The sequence below is a fragment of the Rhodnius prolixus genome, unplaced genomic scaffold, assembly GCF_049639745.1.
Source record: "Rhodnius prolixus isolate KJV_2025 unplaced genomic scaffold, Rpr scaffold_5, whole genome shotgun sequence".
NCBI lineage: Eukaryota > Metazoa > Arthropoda > Insecta > Hemiptera > Reduviidae > Rhodnius > Rhodnius prolixus.
The window spans coordinates 11751867-11774813 of NW_027411624.1; the positions used below are offsets into that span (position 1 = coordinate 11751867).

The following is a 22947-nucleotide window of genomic DNA, read 5'->3' on the forward strand; positions in this document are numbered from 1 at the left end:
AGATCTGCGAAAGCTTTTTTAAAAAGTTTATTACAGCATAATCTATATGCTTTTAAAAAGTTTATATTATCTGAAATGAGTTATTAGTTTCAAAAATGCGGAATTTAAAAAAATAAATAATGGTTAGAATTTTCGGAAAAAAGTCAAGTTTTTGTTCACATACAATTATTTTTTCACTTTTTCTGACAACTTTTTTATCCACAAAAATTTGTTGGTATATTGTATAATCCGGTACGTCGCAACGATTTATTTTTCAAACGTATAATGTCTTTTTTTTTTATTTTCCTTTCTTTTTAACAATTTTTTTTATTTCACAAATTAACTGAACCAACCAGATGTAGAACAGGCTGCAAGGCCGTCCAGTGCAACTTTCCTCTCCATTTAAAAGTATATATATATATATATGTTTCTTTAATAAGAAATTATTTATTCAATAACGGAGCAGTAACAATATCTTGCAAAGTATTAATAGCATCAATATATATATTGCATATTTTGGGAGAGGATGTGAACTTTTGAATATTTACACAATCTTTTATTATAACAATCACAAAGTTTCTACCCATCTACGAATTTTAAAACATATGCATTCTTATTAGCACTTTGTGCAACTGTACATTGCACCGAAATAACACAGTAGAGTCAAGCCCTATATCTAAGCACCCTCCTCTGGTCTGCCTTGAAACAATTTTGCTAGAAAAAAAGTGGTCACTGTAGGTGTATTGGTTGAGTACAAAAAGGAATATTGTTTTTAGCTTTGGTGATTCAATTAATGATCAAAAAAAAGGGGAAAAATGATTGCCGATTCCAGTCATAAAAATTCCTAACTACAAATCTAAAGTACTCGTATATAATTTTTGTAAACTGATCCAAAGTCCTGAAGATGACCTGGTCTCTACGCTGTGTTGGTCATGTTTGTGTGTAAATGATTGATAGTATTTATAATTACTAGATGATGCAAGCAATTTATCATTAGGTCATTGATTTTTTTTTTAATTATTCATTTTAAACGAAATTATTAAGTATGCATTTTTCTAATATAATTCATTATGAAAGTTCACAATTTGAAAAAGCTTTATACATCTTTCGAATAGAATTATTATTTAATAAGAGTCAAAAGGTTAATTAAAAAAAAAAAACATTTAAGTTCTGGCCACTTTATTCTAAGAGATCTTTGTCTTAACTTAAAGCTATAAGTAGTCAGGGACCAAGTTAGATGATCATCCAACTGACATAGACATCCTTTAGCCGTGTATATTTGAGTAGCACATATCATCAATTCAATCAAATTTAGGTTCGCACAATTTCATGTCATTAGACAAACTGTTCGTAAAAACCTATGTTAGTTGAACTCAATATTAAACATTATTTTTTAACGTTATTATATAAACGTTACACATTCCAAAAAAAAAAAAAATCATTGAGCAGTCTGTAAACCTTCTAATTATTTGGAAAAATAATTTCCTCATAATGAAACAAGTGTCTGGAACATAAATAAATTATTAAATAAATTGGTCTGCTCAAAGTCATATAAGTGACAGTATTTTTAGTACTAGTGCTATAATTGTTCTAAAGATAGCAGCACAATGCAAGTGGCTGTTTGCGACATCTGTTGATATTTATGTGAACTAAACTATTAGAAGGTTCTTTTTTTAGACTTTTAAGTAATGAAGTACCTTATTTACAAGTTGTTATTTGTTTAAGTTTTATCCAAGCAAAATGCACTGTATAAATTGACTTAATGTTATTGGTGTTTTTTCTGCTGTATTTAACGTTCATAGTTCACCGTAAATGATTGATATAAAAGACCTAATTGAACAATTATTATAAGAAAAGCTGTCCTTTTGTATAATGGGTAAGTTGTTTTTTCTGATTTTTTTGCATGTTAAATTCATTCATGTTTTCATTCTTCGTGCAATGTTCGGTTCTTTCATTCTGGCTTTATTATTTTTATTTTACTTTTTGTTCTTGAATGCAGTTAAATTTACCTACAATATTTACTCTTACCTTAGTATGTAAGAGGATAGTATTATCATCTTAATAGGCTTTGTGTTTTGACCCGAAATATCCGTTTTGAGGTGCCCTTCATCAAGGAAGTTATTTTTAGAAAATGTTCTTTTTCATTTTCGTGACATTGTTTTCTAAAATAATGTCTTCTAAATTTTCTCTTAACTCATGAACGTAACAGAAAGACGTGTGAATGTTCACATCAAATATGATTTTATTTCAATAAAAGAACAAGGCATTAAAATAATTGCTAGTGTATCCTCAATAAAACCCAGTTAATTGTTTGTTTACACAGCACATTTTACGGACTTCAATTAATGATATTCTAGAGAGCCACTAGTAGATCCTGAAAGAAATTTTAAATATGATGATCGGATGTGTAAAAATGTTGTGTCATATTATGTTCGTACACTGTTCATTGAATATAATTCTTGTTGGAAAAAATGTACTAAAATTCGCAACACATAAAACAAAAAATACTGGTAGACCACACACAAGATCCATCAAATCTTATCTGACAATATTTGTTCCGTAACTATACTACCATTTTTTTTTTATTATTAATTTTGTAAATTTGTTTAAAAATTACGTCATTGTTATGGCGGAGACATGTTCCCACGACTTGGCTATTTCTTTCCTTAATCTTGATTTTTTGTCTATCTTCTTTAACAATAACAAAAGTTAGCAAGACTGCGAGACATCACGCTAAACACATATTACTCTGTCAGCATAATACTTACCATCTGTTGCCATTTCTTTCGTATGTTCATGTTCACCCTGCAGTCACAACGTGCCGCTGGAGTTTAATAAATAAATAAAAAGTACCTCTTCCTTATTAGTGACGGGTCCTTTTACGTAATATATTGAAATTTTCTAACAATTTTAAGAGAAATACACTTATATTTTTAGACCTAAAACTGTTTTGTTGTTTAATAATGGTTAAAAAAAAATGCAATAACAATCAGTGGAATTAAGAAGCGTTTTAAGAGTTCAGCAACCAAACGTTTCTACGCTCTGAACGTAAAATAATTTACGATTAGAATGAGAATATTCTATGCGATGGAGATTGTGCGCCATTTATAATAAATACGCTTTAACTCTAAATAAACTAAACTTTAAGTTTAGCTAAACTAAATACAAATATTGTGCTACCTCCATTTTGCATATACGAGTAATAAAAATGAAAATACCAAAACAGCCAGTTTGTTTACTAGCAAAATGTACATATGTTCTCATTAGTCAGGGCGTGTCCTATTTGATGGAGGTGTAACTACCAGCCCTCTTATTGGTCCAACAGACCGCCTACGCCACTTAATTGATCAATTCTTTATTTCTCATTATTTATATGAAAAATGCTATTAAAATTTTTCTAATTCATTTTTACCCCATAAGTATTTCACGAATTATCGAATTAAGTTATTGAAAATTTTCTTCCCTAAAACACCGAAAATAATTATTTACATAAATTATTTATGCTTTTAATGTTGCCTAGAGGGGAAAAAGTTAGAAATAGCTTAATTTTATTGAAAAATAATTTAAGGAAAATTTGATATGTTGTTCAATCCACCATTTTCTAATTTTATTTGCAAATGGCTGCTACTTCACACACATGTTTAGCAGCTTTAGTACTAAAATGGCAAGTTCCTTGGAAATTTATTCTATAATTACTTCAAAAGGACCGATTTCATTTAAAACTGGAACTCTAAGAATGTTGTTTTAAAATTCTAGGGACTATCAGCTCAACGGTTTAACATATGCTTCATTCGCCTTGACTGCAGGCCAAGTATTGCTGGGTTTGAATCTTGAGTTTTATGAATGTCTTCTGAGTAAAATAACTCTTTTTACTCATAGTTTAGGTTCAGTGCAAAGGCAGGTATATTATCGAATGACTAATCTTAAATTCAAACATCTCAGCAATTTTTACTTCTTTTTTTATCTAGGGCTCAGCCAGCTCTTCTTACGACTCCCGCGTATCAAGATCGATCTTCCTACAATTTTGTAATTTTGAGATCACATTGCTAAAAACCACTTTTCGCGTCCATGAAAAATAAGTACCTTTCCTTGCCAATAATCAGTACACAAAAATTTGTCTGCAGAGTGAGTGCATTACTTCCTCATCATTAACTGGTTAGAGAATGTAATCAAATTAACGGGTAAAATATAATGACTAGCTAGTACAGTCATTGATTGACATTTAAAAATTATTTTTGCAAAGATCTGACATTCATTGAGTCAGTTCTGCACTATAATAGATTACTTTTGAAAGTGGCTTAATTAACGTGACTAGCAAACTTTTATGTAACTAAGGTATTGTTTCTTATTAAGTGTATGGAATTTCGTTAGTGCAGTTCTTATTCCTTATTTGAAGTTATAAATGAATTTGAGGTATAGTTAATTAACAGTAGCTCTTCGTTTTGGTATTTTAAATTAGAGATCTCTTAAATTGGCGGATAAGATGTCTGGTAAAATGAAATGTCACTGTAGTTCAATGCTAAACCTGCGTAATGTAAAATTTACGGATAGTTTGATTGGAATGTTCAACTGGAAGAAATTAAGTTACTTAAGAATTCATTGTAATTCGATTTTTGAGTTGTACGCCCATTAACTCAAACTCATACTAGAATACATTTCTTACATTCCTGCCTAATTTTTTAGTCATTCATTTTAAAATATTCTTCGTCATTTTAATACTTCCACAATCTCTCTTTTAAAAAATTGAGTGACGGCAATCACTTAAATTAAAAAAGCCTTATTGTCTTACCTAATTCATCCTTTTGTAGTTTTCAATGCATTTCAGTCACCTTCTGAGCAAGGACATGCAAGTTCGCCAAAAACTTTGAAGCTCTTTCTACAAGTGTAGTTTAACTACCCAAAAATATTATCACCTATAATTTCCCTGTCACTCCTCCAAGAACTTCAGTTCAACCTTAAACCAAAACTAGCAACTAATTCGTACTTAAATATGTATTAAGTGAAAAGTTTAAAGAGTGTGTTACTGACAGAATAAGGAGTAGCTGCTTTAATTTACACATGTGTTTCTCATCAAATGTTTATTGCGTTGTTATTAAAACTGTCCGGTAGGACAGTTGTATAAGGGTTGATCGTCAAAAACTGCACGAAAAAGCGTAACGTTGAAAAACACCCAACTTTGACAATTTTTTTCTCTTTTTCTACTAAAGATAAAATTCCCAAATTTTCTTTAAAATAAAGGGCAAACCCTCCTTTATGACTGTAATTTTTTTGCAACAACCCAGATCTTATAGGTTTCGAGAAAAAAGTTGCTGAAAATGAGCAAAAACGGCTTTTTCAGAAATTGTTGTTGTTGTTCTTCTTCTTCTTCTTCTTGTTGTTGTTGTTGTTGTTACCTTTTTTGTAAACTGCGTAGCGCCTAAACGCGCGAACCGATTTTCATGAATGAGGTGTCATTCGATTCGGAATTTTATGTAGATGTGCCTTTTGGGGGTCTCGACGCTGTACATTAAACAAGAGAGGAGTTAGCCCCCTTAATGTAAGGCCCCCTCCAAAATTATTATTACTAATTACTCTGTAAATCTTAGCCCGATTTTGATAAAATTTGGTAGGATGATAGGGTTAGGGCTCCCCTACGTAACATTAAAGCGACGATCTGCTCTTACACTAGTTAAGGGGAAGTATAGCAATCGTTTCAAATTATCGACACGTGAACTGATTTTCATGAATGAAGTGTCATTCGAATCGAAATTTTGTACAGATTTGCACTTTAAAAGTCTCGTCGCTATGCCTCATATGGAGGGGAGTTTGCCCCACCCAAGTAAAGCCGTTTCTAAAACTATTATTACCAATATTTCTATAACGCTTTGTCCGATTTTGATAAAATTTAGCACGAAGAAGTGATTAAAGCTCCTCTACATGGCTGTGAAGTGCCATCATGCTCTTACACCTACTAAGAGGAAGTACTGCAATCGTTAAAATTATCAATGGGTGAACCTATTTACATTAATGAATTGTTGTTCGATTCAAAATCTTTGCCTTTTAGGGAGAAGTACTGTAATCGCCCGTTTATTTTTCTTACTCCTCTTAAAAGGAAGGCCTGAAATCGCAGTTTAAATTTGCTTTTTACGTACAAATACCTTCCTATTTTATATAAAAAGGCTTTCTCAAAAAAATTGTTATTGAGGATGGTTTGGGGACCGCAACTATAATCATTCTTTAAAAAGATCTCTCCAGTGGTAGTTACGGTTCCTACTTAACACCTTATCAGGTTATAATGATAGAATTGCTTATTCCAAATTTTAAAAAAATCTGTAAAGCAGATATGTAACATTCCAAATAGACAAAAAGGAAAATCTATCCAAAAGGTACAAAAATCTCCTTAACAAAAACTTACAGTTTAAAAAGTTAAGTATAAGGGTTGATTAAACGCCAAAAGGTACACAAATCAGCAAGTACCCAACATTTCATTCAAGCTTAGTTGATATAATTTAAGTAATTTTGCTGCATTAACTTTTCCTTCACATTTTTTAGAATTTATTAGATGTCACAGACCCTTATGCTGGCCATTTTCATCTACAAAATATTTGTTCAAGTAGCACTGTAGATTGACTTTAATATCTATTAATCTATAATAATCAATTACATGTTAAAAAGAAAACGGTATAAAAAATTAAAAAAATTACGAGGCTACAAAATTTAAAAACTTTTTTAAAAAAATGCCTACACCAACATACATCAATGATTTCGATTATTTTATTTTTAATAAAAATCGTCTGTTTAAGTTTATTCTTCGATTAAAGTAATTGTCATTTTATGTAGTAGTCAAACGTTTATAATAATAGGTAATAATTATCTGGCTTTATCGCAAATAATATAGTTTTCTTCAATTACATTCTCAATCTAGGTATTCATCCCACAATGTTGTATACATGTAATGTAAAATGAATAAGATATGCATATTTTTAGGACAGCTAATTATTCCAGTATTTTACTATAAGTAAAATTAGGGGGACTAAATTAAATTACAATTGAGAAATGAATAATTGTTGTTGAATAATCTACTTGTTATTAACTGTGTGTTATTTGTGCTCACGAATATTTCGGTAAGACGAATTCAAGACTGAAATATTGTTTTAAATCCTCCGTGATTCAAATTTAAACAGTAGCCGACTCTAACTTTGTCTTTTTCTACTTTAACATGCATGTATAAGATGTGGCAACTTCAGAATAAAGGGCATATTAAAGATAAATCAGAAGAATAATTTGGAATAGAGTTAAAATAAAGTACCTATTTAAAAACGAAGATATAATATACATTTTATCATAATTATAACCAAATAATATTATAAACGAACTGGCCAGCATAAGGGTCTGTGACATCTAATAAATTCTAAAAAATGTGAAGGAAAAGTTAATGCAGCAAAATTACTTAAATTATATCAACTAAGCTTGAATGAAATGTTGGGTACTTGCTGATTTGTGTACCTTTTGGCGTTTAATCAACCCTTATACTTAACTTTTTAAACTGTAAGTTTTTGTTAAGGAGATATTTAAGGCAAGTTCTGTTTCAACAGGTTACTTTCTTTTTAACCTTCTGTGGTTTGGTTACCGATTAGGTTAATGTAAACAATCCTCAATTTTTTTGCACTGAGTTTCTTCCTTTGTGTTTAAAATTATTTATAAAAAAAAAAGTAGGTAGAAAGATGAATTTGCAAAATCAGAATTTGTATACCAGGTAGGTACTCGTATGTTGTCTGACATGTTTATCATTGGACGAATAATACATACATATCTGGCACTATCATCGTTTATCGCATGATGTTTTTAATCATGATAGTGCGTTAAGCTTTATTAATATACCTCACATCCTTAGAGGTAATCTTATCGACTCGTTTGAAAAAAAAATTGATTACTCAATAAATTATTTATTTACAGCGAAAATAGTGTAAATTTATACTGAATTTTTTTGAAATATTCAGTTGCAGGTGCAGAGAGTGCAAGAGATAGCTCCAGACGCAGTAGAGCTCCGCCACCAGCTCCTACACAAGCTATAGATTTCGATTGCCCAGAAGAGTTTGGGTATTATGCACATCCGACAGATTGTACACAGTATTATGTGTGCGTTTTTGGCGGTGCACTTCTTGAGTCCTGTACTGGAGGATTGATGTATAGGTATGTTTTTGTATATCAAAGTTTGTGGTGTATAAATGGTATTCTCTCTCTTGTTCATGTTACACCAAAAGACAATAATTAAGTTAGTAATAAGTTATTTCTTGTTAAATTTTGTTCAGTGCAATGTAAACAAAGCCAAAAACAGACTCATAAAACAAATTATTCGAAGTAATTTGCATTAGAGACGTTTCAATCTCCAAACATTTATTTTAAGTGTAATACATTCAGTGCGATTGCAAACAAATCTAAACTAGGGCTGTATTTCAAATGAAGTAAACATTTCATAAGAAAATATTTAAGATTTGTATTTTATTAATTACTTATTTTATGAGACTGATGACTTTTTGGCTCAGTTTGCGTGAGACACACGTATTAACTGTAAGAATAATTTGATTATACTTAATCAAATTTGTATACACTATTTTTTTGTTTTATTCTTTCTTTTTTGTTCTAATTAAAGGAATAAAACAATGTTTCAGCCATGAATTACAGACCTGCGACTGGCCGAGAAATGTTGGCTGTGCCCCGGGAACAACAGCTCAAGTTCAACAACAGCAGCAGGTTCAACAGCAACAAGTACAACAACGTGAACCAGAGATCAGATCTAGAGGACAGTCCTCTAGACTATTGCAACAACAGAGAGAACCAGTTGCAACTAAGGTAATGCACATACCACTTGCAGTTATATAGCGGTTGGTGGAATTTTTTAGTTCGTTAACAGAGCTAAAGTTTTCTAGTTTTTCATAAATAAATGGGATGCTACGTTGAGTTGGCAATATGGTATACTATTATACATACTAGCTATTTATTGTGTGAGACCCATGTATAAACGCTTTCTTTCTTATTATTTTATAGATTTTTTACATTTAAACAATTTTTGTGTTTGGATATAGCAATAAATAACATTTATAAAATAGAAATAATTTAAGTTCTTTATTTCAAGATGATAACTTGGCAGATCAATCTATTGACTGGTGAGCGTAAGGTTCATTTGTTTAACATTCATTTGTATAACAGAATATTTTGGGAAAACATTATTGTATAATAATTGAAATTTTTTTCTGTTAACTGCAAAATATATATTTGGAATATTCTCACACTTTTATCTATTCATTTCTTTGTTTTGTGTTTCTGCATCGTTTTTTAATATATTATTGTTTTTCTTATTAGCATGATCTTTATACGGAAGAAGAACAATTGGGACCTGCAGAAGAACTGGAATCAGATAGACAACAGAGGGTGTATAGAGGACAACCTTCCACCATTGGACAAGTAGCTAGCGACAGAGATGCCATTTCTACTCATTCCAATGCTATTCCGGTATTTAATTATTCGTACAGTTTGAGAAAAAAAGAAATCCTCAAAATTCAGAGAGAAATATCAACGTTTATACAACTTTTATTCATCAATTTATTTCTAAAATTAAGAAGTAAAGGATAGATCCTTCAAGAAAAAATTAGTAAACAATTGTTTAAAGAATAAAATTAAAGAGTCGCCATTTTCGTGTCGTATTTGGAATTAGTCTGTGAAGTGCATGGAATTGTAGCTTATAATGAGTTGCATTTTAAAAATATTACTGTATGTAAGTGTACGCTGACACTTGGCAGATGGACGTCTGGAGACATCAGACTGGACAAATCTGATCACAACTTTCTGACAAACGGCCCGAGAAAGAAACGTCACACCTTGCTTTTCTTCAGTGGCTTTTCTCCATTATTTCTCTCTTAATTATTTCACACCCATTAATTGATTCTAGAAAATATCCTCATCATTCCATTATTATCAGAAAAATATAAAATTAAAATATTGAGACATTTCGATACGCGAGAGGTTCTGTTTCCCAGGCATTGTTCCAACCAAGCATCGCAGCCAAAAAAGATTTATTATGCCCGCCTATTGTTTTGGGTCTCTTCTGGTAACCATGACCAGAGTATCAGCCAAAACTAGCGATTGCATCTCAACCAGATGAGTTCTCTTTCGTCCGGTCCAGTCTACACAGGTATTAGACATACCATCAGTTGGACAGCCATCTGAAGATGATGTTTTCAGGGTATGACTTACCCTATAAAAAGGCCACATAAAGTCAGCATGGTACTCAACCTCTGGTCCATTCAAAATGATCATTCATTCAAAATATACTGTCAGTTAGTTGATGTAATGGTGACGCTTTAATTTTATTTATGAAATATTATTTTTAGTTTTAGTCTGTTCTGGCTTTTAGCTGAACAACCATTTTGAAAGGAGAAATTAGTAGCACATTATATTTAATCGATAAATATCAGGGTTGGCTAACACTATTTTTTATTTTATCTATTATTTATATATTATTAATATTTTTCTTTAAGACTTCGTGATTAACTTAGATTCTTTGGAACAACTACTTTTTAAAATAATTTCTTTATTTGCCCTACAAAGATAAAATAAGAAAACATCACATATAGTATATACATTAGTATGTTTCATTGTAAATTACTCTTATAGTGATGAATAAAGAAGCATTGATGCCTACTTAAACAAAGAAATAAGAAAGCAAAGAGAAAAATAACAATATTAGGACTGACTCATTATAACTAATAATTGCCAATAATAAGTCCAGACTCGAGCCTGAAATTTATCCGTACATTCTAATTCTCTCTCTCTCTCTCTCTTTCTCTCTCTATATATATATATATCACACACTCATAAAAAAGACACTAGAAAATCTTTTAAAAAGCTGCAATTTCCGTTTAGTACCGTTATCTCACATTGACGGATATTGATCTGATTACACCTGAGTTTTAAGGTGTCGCCCAAAATTGTTGTTTAATCGTTATTTCGAGTTTAATCTTCCAATGACTTCTGTTTGAACTATACTGTTCATTCTGTTATATCAGTGAGAGAAAATAAAGTAATATTCTTTCTCACATAACTTTTGGTTTAAAACAAAATTCGAACATGCTTCTGCCAACCCTGATAACCTTGAGTAAGCTGAATAGATGCATTTTTTATATTGAGATGTTTCAGGTACCAACTGGAGGAAGAGAAAAGCTATCCGTAATCTCCTTTGGAACTCAGCAACAGTATACGAGGTAAATGTTTTTGATTTTTGAAGCAAAAAACTTTTAAGTAATCTCCAAATGTTGATTAATAATTTCATATATATTTCTTCAAAAAAAATATTAATATACATGATATTATGAACAACATTCTAAGAGAATCCACAAAAAATTGTAGCTTATAATGAGTTGCATTTTAAAAATATTACTGTATGTGTGTGTACGCTGACACTTGGGCAGATGGACGTCTGGAGACATCAGACTGGACAAATCTGATCACAACTTTCTGACAAACGGCCCGAGAAAGAAACGTCACACCTTACTGAGGTACTTTTGACGAAAAGAAAAATGATGCGATGTACGCGAAGTTTTACGCACTTAACATGCCGATCATATAACTAACAGAGAATGAAATGTTTGCCAATAATTCCATCCTTGAACCCCCGCCGATTTTCACTATGTAAATAAAATGGGCACGATTTATTTCCCCAAACTTTAAGCAAAAATAAATATATAATCGTCATCATCATCGCCTTTCCAGATAGAAAAATCCTATATTTGTGATATAACATAGAAAAAGAATTTCAAGAAAAAACAAAACACATCGAATGTTATTCTCAGTTATTATTAATTTCAAATTACATTTTATGGATTTGGATATTTATGAGTGTCTTGTCGCCACCTAGAATATACATAACACGCCATATTTCGATTTAATGGATTCCAGTATTCAACGTAGCAAAAATAAAAACTAAAATTTCTTTAAGGTTATGATGGTGGCACAAAATTGAGGCTAAATTTGTAAATAAGCATCAAAAAACTAACAACATGTAAATAAATATATTACTAACAAAACCAAAATGCTAATTTCCGGTATCTGCAGTCTTCGAAAAGCCTTTTTGTGTTTTACACTATTATTTTACGTCCATTGTAAATAATCCTGAAATCAAAAAAGAATAAATAGTTAATTATCTTTTTGATGGAATGTTTGGGATTATAGCCAGTATCAAGATTCTCGACAGCCGAAGTTCGATGGACAACCGCTGTCCTGGTCCTCATATCAGCCTAAAGTCCTGTATAGACTTCCTGTACCACCACCAACTCCTATTGTTCAACCACCGACTATACAACATGCACCGATATATCATAGGCGACCACAGCAGCCTGTTAAATTTAAATTTAACCCATCAGATGCAAGAACCATTAATCACCAACTTCATATACCCAAACCGTCACCTTCTACTGCCACTTTACAACAGTTGGAGTATCAGAAACGTTTTTCAACAACAAGTAGACCTCGGATAATTTATAGAAAAAGGCCAGGTCATATTTACTTCACAGCTTCGCCAAAATATCAAGTAACAACTAGCCGTAACCCAGCGAGTAATAGAAGTATTCAAGGAAAGCTTCCAGAAAGTTCCAGCAAACATTCTAGCGAAGAAAAAAATGAAGTTCAGAAAGATGAAAGCAACAATGGTGCTGAGGAAGAGGACGATGATGAAGAAGAGGAAGAAGAAGACAAAAATGAGGGAAAAACGGTTGAAAATGAAGAAGCAAAAAGCGAGGATTACCGAGGCAGCGAAGATGAAAAGAGCACTTCCAAACAAACCACCGAACGTAAAGAAAGTAAATCTATTTCAGATGAACCTTCATCAAAAATTCTAGAACCACCTGAAAGCTTCTACAGTGATTCAACATATGAAGATCATAATCCATTCGCGAATCATGATTTTAATTTTGATAGATTTTTAGCGGATTTAAGAAATATGGCTATCGACCCAACCATAACTACTGAAAGAAATCCTACAACGAGATCTTCTCACTTGTATCATGCTAATTATGCAGTTACCAAAAATCCTTACCATTCAAATCAACAAACTACATCATCTACCGCACCAAAAAGTACAATTACAACAAGTGCAATCACACCAGCATCTAATAAGGCAAGTGATGAAGATTACTATGATGATTATGAAGATTACGACAACAGATCTCTTCTTCTTCCACCTAAAGTGCCAAAAAGGCTGCAAGAATTAGACAACGAAGAGTATGAAGATGAAAGTGAAGAAGATTATTACGATAGTGAAGAAGATCTTGAAGATTCTTTAGAGGATGATGAAACTGAGGAGGAGGAAGAACTAAAAGAAGAAGAAAAAAAAGAAGAAGATTCGTCTAATCAGAGTACACAAACTCAAAGTACTCAAAAGCCTAAATTGCGCATAGTTGTTGATCAAACTACCCCGCAATTAATATTCCATTCTTCTGGTCTGGTTACAAGATGTCCACCTAGAAAACGTTGTTATGATACAATAACTACAAGAAAACCATATTCAGAACATGTAAGTACAACAGAACGTGCGCAATCGCAGAATATTCGTCCATTAATTAATCATAAATCGACACATTTCCCAATAAACTATAGACATACAATAACTCCTAACACTTCCCAACCAACTCCTTTTACTACATCACCTTCCCCACCAGATTTAAGGAAAAAACTGAGACAAAGACTGAACAAGCCAGGGGAGACTGATCTGAGACAGGAATATAAAGACAAGGCACATACTCAGAGGACGCTGACTAGATTGAGGTAAGACTGTGCTGACAAAAGGATTTTCTTAAAAATCCTTAAAATTCTTAAGAATTTTAGATTCTACCAAGTAAAATTTATAGGGCAAGTGTAACACCGGCACAACAATCGTATGTTGACCAGCAGCAGAATACTGTTCCATCTAGGGGATACAACACATCGAGATATGTACCTTCACAGTACGACTCGCCATTCTATAGTCTGTACGATGACGAACTTTACAAGGAAATTGGTGAGTTTCCACTTCCTTAAATACTGTTTCACAATTCTTGTAAACCATTAAAAGGCTAAATTGGCCAAAATATGAATAAACTTACACCCAAATACTTCAGCTGTCTTCCTTCTTTTAACTGAAAGGTTATGTAAGAGAGACATTCTACTCAGAAAGAAATGTTTTTCATCTCAAAATACTTTCTCAAACTGTTCCTGATAAAAGCTCAATACAGAAAATTTGACCTAAAAGCCTATATCCACATCCAAATGTTGCCGAAGAGAAAGTGAAAAGCCAAAATTTAAATCGAATTATTTAATTATTGGTTACGATTAGTCCAGTTTTATTTTCTATAGAACTCCTAAAGAAATGTTCCATAAAATAATTAATTCCTAGATTAATTTTTAATCACAATAATCATAATTGAATTCATTTTTTTTAAAAAATCTAATCCTTTTAAAACCTATTTAAATGCAGGTGATTTTAATCAGTACAACACTCAAACAAATTATCGCACTCCAACATACAAAGAGAAGAAACCACAAATAGAAATAGTACAACAGGAGCCACTTCAGAGAGGTTCAACATTTTCAAAATCAAAATACAATACTCAGGCACAAGATTTGTATCAGTCGGTGACACCTCAAGAATATGATACCTATAGTATTCAGGTAAGTGATATTTCTATTATTTTATTTTTTTTGAATCTTTGATTTGTTTATAAAAGTTAATTCTTGCAAGAAAAAGATATTGTTTTAGATAAAATAGAGTAATGATAATTTTAATAGGTCCTGTTTCGCAATAATTTAATCTATTCGATTTGATTAAAAAACTGTCAGAGATAACTGTTTATTTTATTAAAAAACTTCTTAGTACACATTTTTTAAGGTTGTGTTGAATATTTTAGTGTCTTCTTCTTAATTCTTTGTTAGAATTATTTGGTCATTTTCATTTGACAAAACGACAGTTTGCTGTTGGATTGTGGGCAGCATCCATTTTATTCAGACTGAAGAAAATAAACTAAAATTTAATATACATAAAATCGTTTTAAGCACTTAGATAATTTTCGCGAATTGTACATTTGCTGCTTACTCGATTTTTTTTACCGTTCTTCAAAGATATTTATTGAATAATATTTAATATTTTAGTTTTACTAAAATAAAAATACGATCTAAGTACCATTATTATTTAAATTATTTTTGGTGGTGATTATGCAGCACAGTTTACATGCGTTATTTTTTGTTTTTTATGGTGTACTCCACCCTTAAATTGAAGGTTTTACAAAGAATCTTTCGAGTGATGTCATTTAAAAGGGACACCAAAAGAGGGCATGGTTTTTTAAATAATTCTTAATTTCTGTTACCCGTCATAAAAATAAAATACCGCACACTGAATTTTGCTCTGCCTATCACCTACGTATAACCCAATTGATAAAACGTCTCAAAATCCACACACTTTGTTCTGGTTCCAGGTTAAATGGCCATATAACAGAGACTCAACCATTGCTCTAGCACTTATCTCCATATTTTTTTGGCATCTATGTTAAAATCGTTACCTCTTCTTTCTGAATCTCGTATTTTTAAATTTAACCACTTATCTATAGAGGCAACGATCTGATTTATGATAAATTGCGTAAAATTCTTCCATAAAGTTTTTGATTATTATTGTTTCAACTTAAATTTAGCTATAGATTAGTTTTTCGGATTATTGGTTGTTAACGTTTATTTTATATTTTAAAGTAAATAATATAAAAATATTTACGCTTATTTGAGGATTCATTTCTTTCATTTATTATTATAAAAGGTTTTATTTTCTTTGTTTGAATGTTCTTTCTAATAATCAAACAATAATTGGTCAAACTAATACCCATACCAAAGTTGGAACTTCAAACTATATTCTAAACCATCGAGCCAATTGTTCTCGTTGGCTGATATCTCAATGATCGTTTACCGATAGAATCCTCTCGTAATCATAGGGTAGAAGTCTTTAAGTTGTACCAGTAAATAAAAATTAACTTTTATCATAAATATTATAAAATTCTAACAATTGAGGTCATTTTACAGACCAATGATGATCTACCGTATAGGCAGACAATCCAAACGAAGCCATCTACCAGGTACCTGATTATATATATTATGTAATTTCAGTATGTTCTAGCTGAATCGTATATGTTTTCAAAATTTAAATTGACTGATTTTGAAAAAAAGACAAAAACCAAAAGTGAAATAAATATTGCACTTGTGTTCCCTTTACTCACACTTGTATAGTCAATCACCAATTTAATGTCCCCCTAAAGGTGTTACAGACACACCTGCATGTGAGGTAATGGTGGTAAAATATTTGTTTATAATTATGTTTTGTCGGCTTTGTGGCCCTTTTATATCTATGTTGGCTTCTTGTTTACCTACTTACAATAATCCCATGAAGGAAAAAATAATGATTATTGTAACTCCCAATTCTATGTAAATACTTGCATACAGATCCGGGGTGAAGGCGAGTGATGGAAGCAATAGAAGCCGTATAGTCCAACTGTCGGCCGGTTTTTCACAACAGGATTCCCCCTCAGCATCTGAAACAGAAACAAGAATAGACACTGAAACAGTTACTACTACTGCTTCCTCAACAACAACTACAGACACTCTTGATCCAACTGCTGAACGATTAATACAGACACCATCTCCTTTTAGACTGCCTGAATCTACAACTCTAAGTACACAGAGACAATTCGCCCAAGAGTCAAGGGAAGATTTATTGACCTTGAACATATCACCAAGTCCAATGCGCATTAGAGTCCTACCACAGACTATAACTGAAGCAACTGATAAACCAACCCCAATTAGAGCATCAGAAGCGTTGCCAGATCGTAGATGGCTTATTGACAGATCACAAGATAGACGACCTTTCCGATCAAGAGGAGAATTGAGAGGATCGACCAAGTACCAAGAAAATCCTTATGAAATAGATGAAGATGATGAAATAGATCAAAAACTTATATATACTTCTCGTTTAGGGCCGTTGCAACCAAAATCTAGAGATGATAATTCAAAAAGAATCACAAATGAACAAAGTACAGTAAGTTATAAAGCTAATGAAGAATTAGAAAGAAGGATAAAACTTCAATATCTTCAACATATTAAAGATCAAGAAAACAGATTTGTAAATAGTGATAAAAATCAGCGAATCACAAGATTAGAAGCTGAAAAAAGAGCAAGAGATGAAGCAAAAAGAGTGCAAATTGAAGCAGCTGCAAGAAATTCGCGGGAAGAAGCGAGGCGTAAACAGAAGGAAGAAGAAGAGAGAATTGCCAAAGAAGAAGCTAGAAGGAGACAATTAGAAGAAGCAGATAGGAAATCCAAAGAAGAAGCGAGAAGGAGACAACTTGAAGCGGCAGAAAGGAAAGCCAAAGAAGAAGCACGGAGAAAACAAATTGAAGAAGCGGAAAGAAAAGCCAAAGAAGAAGCAAGAAGAAAACAAGTAGAAGAAGCAGAAAGAAAAGCCAAAGAGGAAGCAAGAAGAAAACAAATAGAAGAAGAAGAAAGGGAAGCCAAAGAATTAGCCCGTAGAAAAGAAATTGAAGAAGCTGAAAGAAAGGTTGCAGAAGAAGCCAGACGAAGACAGCTTGAAGAAGAAGAAAGGAAAGCCAAAGAAGAAGCTCGGAAGAAGCAGATTGAAGAAGCAGAGTGGAAAGCTAGAGTAGAAGCTAGACAGAGGCAAATTGAAGAAGCGTTAAGAAAAGCCAAAGAAGAGGTTGTGAGAAAGCAAAAAGAAGAAGAAAGATCTAGAAGATTAGAATTAATTGAAGCAGAAAGAAGAGCTGCAGAAGAAGCAAGAAGAAGGCAAACGGAAGAAGCAAAAAGAACTAGACAGAACTCTCAGCTTAGAGGAGAATCTCTAGTTAGAAATGTTGAAGAATTTAGAAGAAAAGGTGAATATCAAAGAGAAGAATTTTACAGACGACCGCAGGTAATCCGATTGACCAATGATAATGATGATGCATTCCAGAGAATTCCATCTAGGCAGTCTGCCCTAGAAGCTTCTCGTGGTAATGAGAAAGGTGATCAGTGGTTTAGAATTGTTGTCGACAATGATCGCACGACTTCCAGAACAAGCGCTTTTACAGACACTAAACCTCCTAAAAAGTACATTAGCAGAAACAGTACACTCAGAAGTGAACTATTCCTAAATGAACAAGTGACAAATCAGAATGCAATCTTTCCTGTCACCACTTCTAGCATTCAGCTTTCTGCCCCACACGCACGCACCTACACCGATCAACGTAAGACACTAGACACTCCGCAAACAATTATTAAAAGTGATCCAGTTAGCGATGATAAATCACAGAGGTATGCATATATGTACAGTCTTTTTTTTTTGTATCTTTCTTTATAATTTATTTAATTTAAATTAAACCAATACATATCACCGAAGAGCATCATAATAATTGATTGATTTTTACAAACAGGGTCCGACCAACAACATTTGACACCCAGTCGACCCCTGGTATAACCAGGTAGGGAATAATTTTTATATCTGAAATCACCTTGTTGTCACTTCACTGCCATTGCTTCCACTTTCAGAAAATGTTGCATGATCAAAATATCCACATTTTAATAGGATTTTTTTTTTTTTAAGCAGGGTTTTCTTTTTTATTTTGATAAAAAAGAAAAAAAACAAGGCCGACAAATGTGGCATGTGCTTCCAATAACCATCTACTACCTTAACCACTCTATATGATGCATGGCTATTAACAGAATAATGCTAAACTGATCATGTAATGCTTTAAGCTTTTGTTCAATCATTGTGTGCTTGCTGATCATGCATGTTCGTAGTATATGTTATTGAAATGACTATTCTTTCATCCATTTGTCCAATGCAAATGTAACTGATTTGCAGAACGAATTCAAGACACAGAGGCAGTCAAACCTACACCATATCACCGAACGAAGCTGAACCGCCAAACAGAGGAACCCCCACTGCACCGTAAGATCTTTTTTATTTTTAATTGAAAGACTTTCTTCTTTTTTAAAAAAAAAAAAAAAATACAAGCGAAGAAATTATAATTTTATAGACGAAACAGGCCTACCCTTAAACCTTCGACAACAGTAGTTGGGAAAGCAGCAGAATTCATAGACATCTATAAGTACCCACCAAGAAGGTAAACAAATCTTTCCATCTTTTGATAGTACTTTTTATAACTCTAGTCACCTCTAGAGATTTAAACCATTTACTGAGCAATGAAGAAAAAAATATATATTAGAGAAATTAAACCTTCAAATATTAATTAATAAGTAGAGAAATGATCATAGTATACATATATATTTAAAAAAAGTAATATTGATAAATAATTATTATAAATAAAATAGAATTTCTTTAAATTTAAAAGATTACTTTTGTTCATGAAGTTTTTCTCAATGATAGAACGTGTACTTGGTGGTAACCAAGCTTTTTTTATTGTTACTACTTGGTCCACTTCTTAATAATATGGTCTTTCAGATTAATTCAATCGTTCACGATCCCCTCGCTAATAAATCTTAACTAAAGTACATGCGTGAAATGATATAAAAATTATTTACAGTCTAAATTTTTATCTACAGGTCTGAAAATGTTTACCCAACTCCTCAAGTCGACAAAACAGCGGCAAAATGTAGAAAAGATGTTTGTTTACTTCCTGATTGTAGCTGTGGTGGAAAAGATATTCCAGGTAAAATTTAATACTAATAATGGGTTGGTTGAATATATTAAGTTAGAACCCAATGAGAGGTTTCTTTTTAATAAAAAACAATTTTCAGTTTTCAATTTTCTTTCCAAAATATGAACAAGTTATAAACCGATATAAAAAGTAATTGCACAAAACTTTCAGTGTTTAAACATTTGTGAAAGAAATTATTTGTGAAGTATCATTTTAAGCATTTTTTTTATTGGAATAGGCCTGTTAATCGTCTTTTTCTGACCTGATTTATGTAACCAATAATTCTAGTATTTATTGTCGTTTAACTGTGCTAGTGCAGCTTTTAGGCAGAATTTTTCAGTGAAGCAAGACACAAACCAAGAGCAACTCTAGCTGACTCTTTGCCTTTTTGCCATAAAAGCATTAGTGTCCATAAAGAAAACACTTAATTTAGTGTTCTTTGTAACTTCGACATTTCACTTGTTAGCCAAAGAAATATCTGACCCGAGAGTGCCTTGGTTTAAAGCTCCTTTTCATTGATTTGTGTGTTTATACAAGGAACAATTTATTTTTTAGTCTAATTAACATCATGAATTAAAGCAGTAGTAATATAATTCCTTTGACTTCTCATAAATTATTAAATTATTGAGAAATTATTAATTTTTTTTGTTTTTGCTTTGTAATTATCTCAAGCAAATGTTTCTGAAAAAATAAAACGCAAGTAATACGCGCATCTGGATTAATCTTGTGACGTGTTAGTCTTGAAAATTTCTTGCAAAAGAGTGTCACACTTTCTAATCATTTTCCAGTTGAAAAACATAATTACAAATATGTATACACGTCCGAAAAGCTTCTATAAAGGCTGTATTACTTACAGTATACAGAAATTGCAGATAATTGAGTTTGTTATACTTTTATGCTAGAATAAGAAAGATGCTGTTTTCTTAAATATTAATACGCGTTAATGATGAGAACAACTTTTCTTTTCTTTTTTAATTTTTAGGTGATCTTAGACTCGAAGAAACACCTCAGATTGTTCTGTTGACATTCGATGACTCTGTCAATGATTTAAACAAAGGTCTCTATGCTGATCTTTTTGAAAAAGGACGAACAAATCCTAATGGATGTCCAATATCTGCTACATTTTATGTATCCCACGAGTGGACGGATTATAGCCAGGTTCAAAATCTCTACTCAGCTGGCCATGAAATAGCCTCACATTCTGTGTCGTAAGAAATTGATGTTATTCAAATAAGAAATATTTTGTCCATCTTAGTTTCTTTGAAATAATTGAAAATAATTCAGTACCCCGGAGGTACACAACACTATGTCCAATTTTAAATTTTTTACAAGAGAGCAACTGAAAGAGTTTTTTCGAGGTTTTTTCTTACCTATAAGCACACGGGAGTTATTTTGCTTAAATCTTTGGTCGATAATAAGTAACATAGATGCACCATAAGTGATGGTTGGGTAATAAAAAAAGAAATATTGTATTAGAAACATTAAAAAAATTAATTTTGAAAAAATGAACTTAGTGTTGTGTACCTGCGAGGTACTGAATTATAAAAATAATTTTTTCTACTTCTTTTCCTATTTATTTTTATCTATTGTGTTTGTCACTTAATACTTATGTAATTAGACACAGTTTTGGAGAACAATTCACCCAGAGGAAATGGACTAGGGAAATTGCTGGACAAAGAGAGATTATTGCAGCTTATGGTGGAGTTCGTATGGAAGACGTTAGAGGAATGAGAGCCCCTTTCCTTGCTGTAAGCATTATTCTATAGTTTAACTTAAAATAAAAAAACATTTAAAATTTTAAATATTTATTTTCACTGTCCGATGGCCGGCAGTGCACTGAAAAAAAGCTCCGCATACTTAAGATGTTGGACGCCTTAAAAAATAGAAAATTAAAATTTCAGTTGCTTTTCTTTTTATCATCAGTTTACTCTCATTAGCACATCTCGGTGCTTATTTTTTAAAATGCCTCTCTAGAAAAACTATCCGATTTCTCGCGATATGCTTCCTTCTATGCTCCACTTTCATTTTCTTTCTCGGTCTTCTGTCTTCTACGTTCGTTACATGACCGTGCCATTTAAATTAGTGTAATTCAGTACAGACATAATGAGCAACGATCCCAAACTCGGTAAATCTAATACCTATCTTGATATCCACTGCCGTAGATATGCTAACATTTTTATAAAAAAATTCTGAATCCTGCATGCTTTCGCACTCCTTTGGGACCCCACCTACATATGTTTAAGAGCTTTTGGGTAGGCTACCATCAACAGTAAATGTTTCATTAAAAAAAAATATACTTCCATTCCAAAATACCTGACATGGTATCATACTTCCTCTTTTTTTTCAGATTGGGGGAAATAAAATGTTTAAGATGTTGTATGATTCAAATTTCACTTACGATTCTTCAATGCCTGTTTATGAAAATCGCCCGCCATCGTGGCCCTACACTCTTGACTATAAACTATTTCATGATTGTATGATACCTCCATGTCCGACTAGATCTTATCCAGGTAAATATTTTAAATATATTTAATAAGCTGAAGACTGACTCACAAATTCTCGTCTAAGTCATAGAATATGATTCTCTAGATAAAAATTAATTTTGTAATTATCTTTTGGCAGGTGTCTGGGAAATGCCTATGGTAATGTGGCAAGATTTAAATGGCGGAAGATGCTCAATGGGAGATGCCTGTTCTAATCCTCCAACTTCAGAAGGAGTATACAAAATGTTAATCAAAAACTTTGAGAGGCACTTTACAACCAATAGGTAAGAAAACCTATAATTTTTCTGCCGGTATGTATAAATAATAAAGTTTTAATGGAAAAACTGTTTGTACTTCAAATCAACTATTCTCAACCTAAACCTTTTTCATCAATCTCATTGAAAAAATATTACTAAAGTATGTGGGTGATCGGAGATATGTTATTTAACACATTTCTGACATTTTTTTAGCGGATTTGAAACTTCATTACTTCAATAATAGTCTTAAACGTTTTATTTTCAAGCCATAATTCTTATCTGTATCGTTTTTTTCATCAGTTTAGCAATGCCTTCGAGAATTCTTTTTTTAAGTATAATTATTTTAAGTACCGTTTCAAGATTATGTGATAATTACAGATTACAAAGTTCAGTTTAATACACAGTGTAACAGTATATTAAAGAAAAATGTTGTCTCTGTTAAAGTTAAAAAATGCCTTGTTTTGCCATTTATTGGCTTATTATTATTTCTAAATTAGAAATAATTTTTACTATTTACACAATTAATCGCAA

The 22947-nt window shown here is 31.9% G+C and overlaps 1 protein-coding gene and 1 long non-coding RNA gene across 3 annotated transcripts in view; one reads left to right on the plus strand and one right to left on the minus strand.

The window, feature by feature from the left end:
- Cda5 (Chitin deacetylase-like 5) overlaps window positions 1–22947 on the plus strand; it is a 192760-nt gene that overhangs the window by 168060 nt on the left and 1753 nt on the right. Inside the window, exons 1-17 of one of the 2 annotated variants that reach the window (XM_074135088.1) lie at window positions 1697–1855; window positions 7959–8151; window positions 8631–8811; window positions 9322–9471; window positions 11155–11219; window positions 13860–14008; window positions 14465–14658; window positions 16051–16103; window positions 16468–18330; window positions 18450–18497; window positions 18881–18967; window positions 19056–19142; window positions 19582–19688; window positions 20659–20884; window positions 21295–21424; window positions 22024–22186; window positions 22299–22443. In XM_074135088.1, the coding sequence (XP_073991189.1) occupies window positions 1852–1855; window positions 7959–8151; window positions 8631–8811; window positions 9322–9471; window positions 11155–11219; window positions 13860–14008; window positions 14465–14658; window positions 16051–16103; window positions 16468–18330; window positions 18450–18497; window positions 18881–18967; window positions 19056–19142; window positions 19582–19688; window positions 20659–20884; window positions 21295–21424; window positions 22024–22186; window positions 22299–22443 (3845 nt within the window). In that variant the 5' untranslated portion in view covers window positions 1697–1851. Of the gene's footprint in view, window positions 1–1696; window positions 1856–7958; window positions 8152–8630; window positions 8812–9321; window positions 9472–11154; window positions 11220–13859; window positions 14009–14464; window positions 14659–16050; window positions 16104–16467; window positions 18331–18449; window positions 18498–18880; window positions 18968–19055; window positions 19143–19581; window positions 19689–20658; window positions 20885–21294; window positions 21425–22023; window positions 22187–22298; window positions 22444–22947 lie in introns of those variants that run through there. The other variant, XM_074135087.1, reaches the window with a different exon arrangement.
- Window positions 1847–5053, minus strand: LOC141457826 (uncharacterized). The gene is made up of 4 exons (XR_012460576.1): window positions 4769–5053; window positions 2748–2924; window positions 2597–2670; window positions 1847–2353 (listed from the first exon to the last, which is right to left on the minus strand). It is a non-coding gene; the product is annotated as an uncharacterized lncRNA (long non-coding RNA).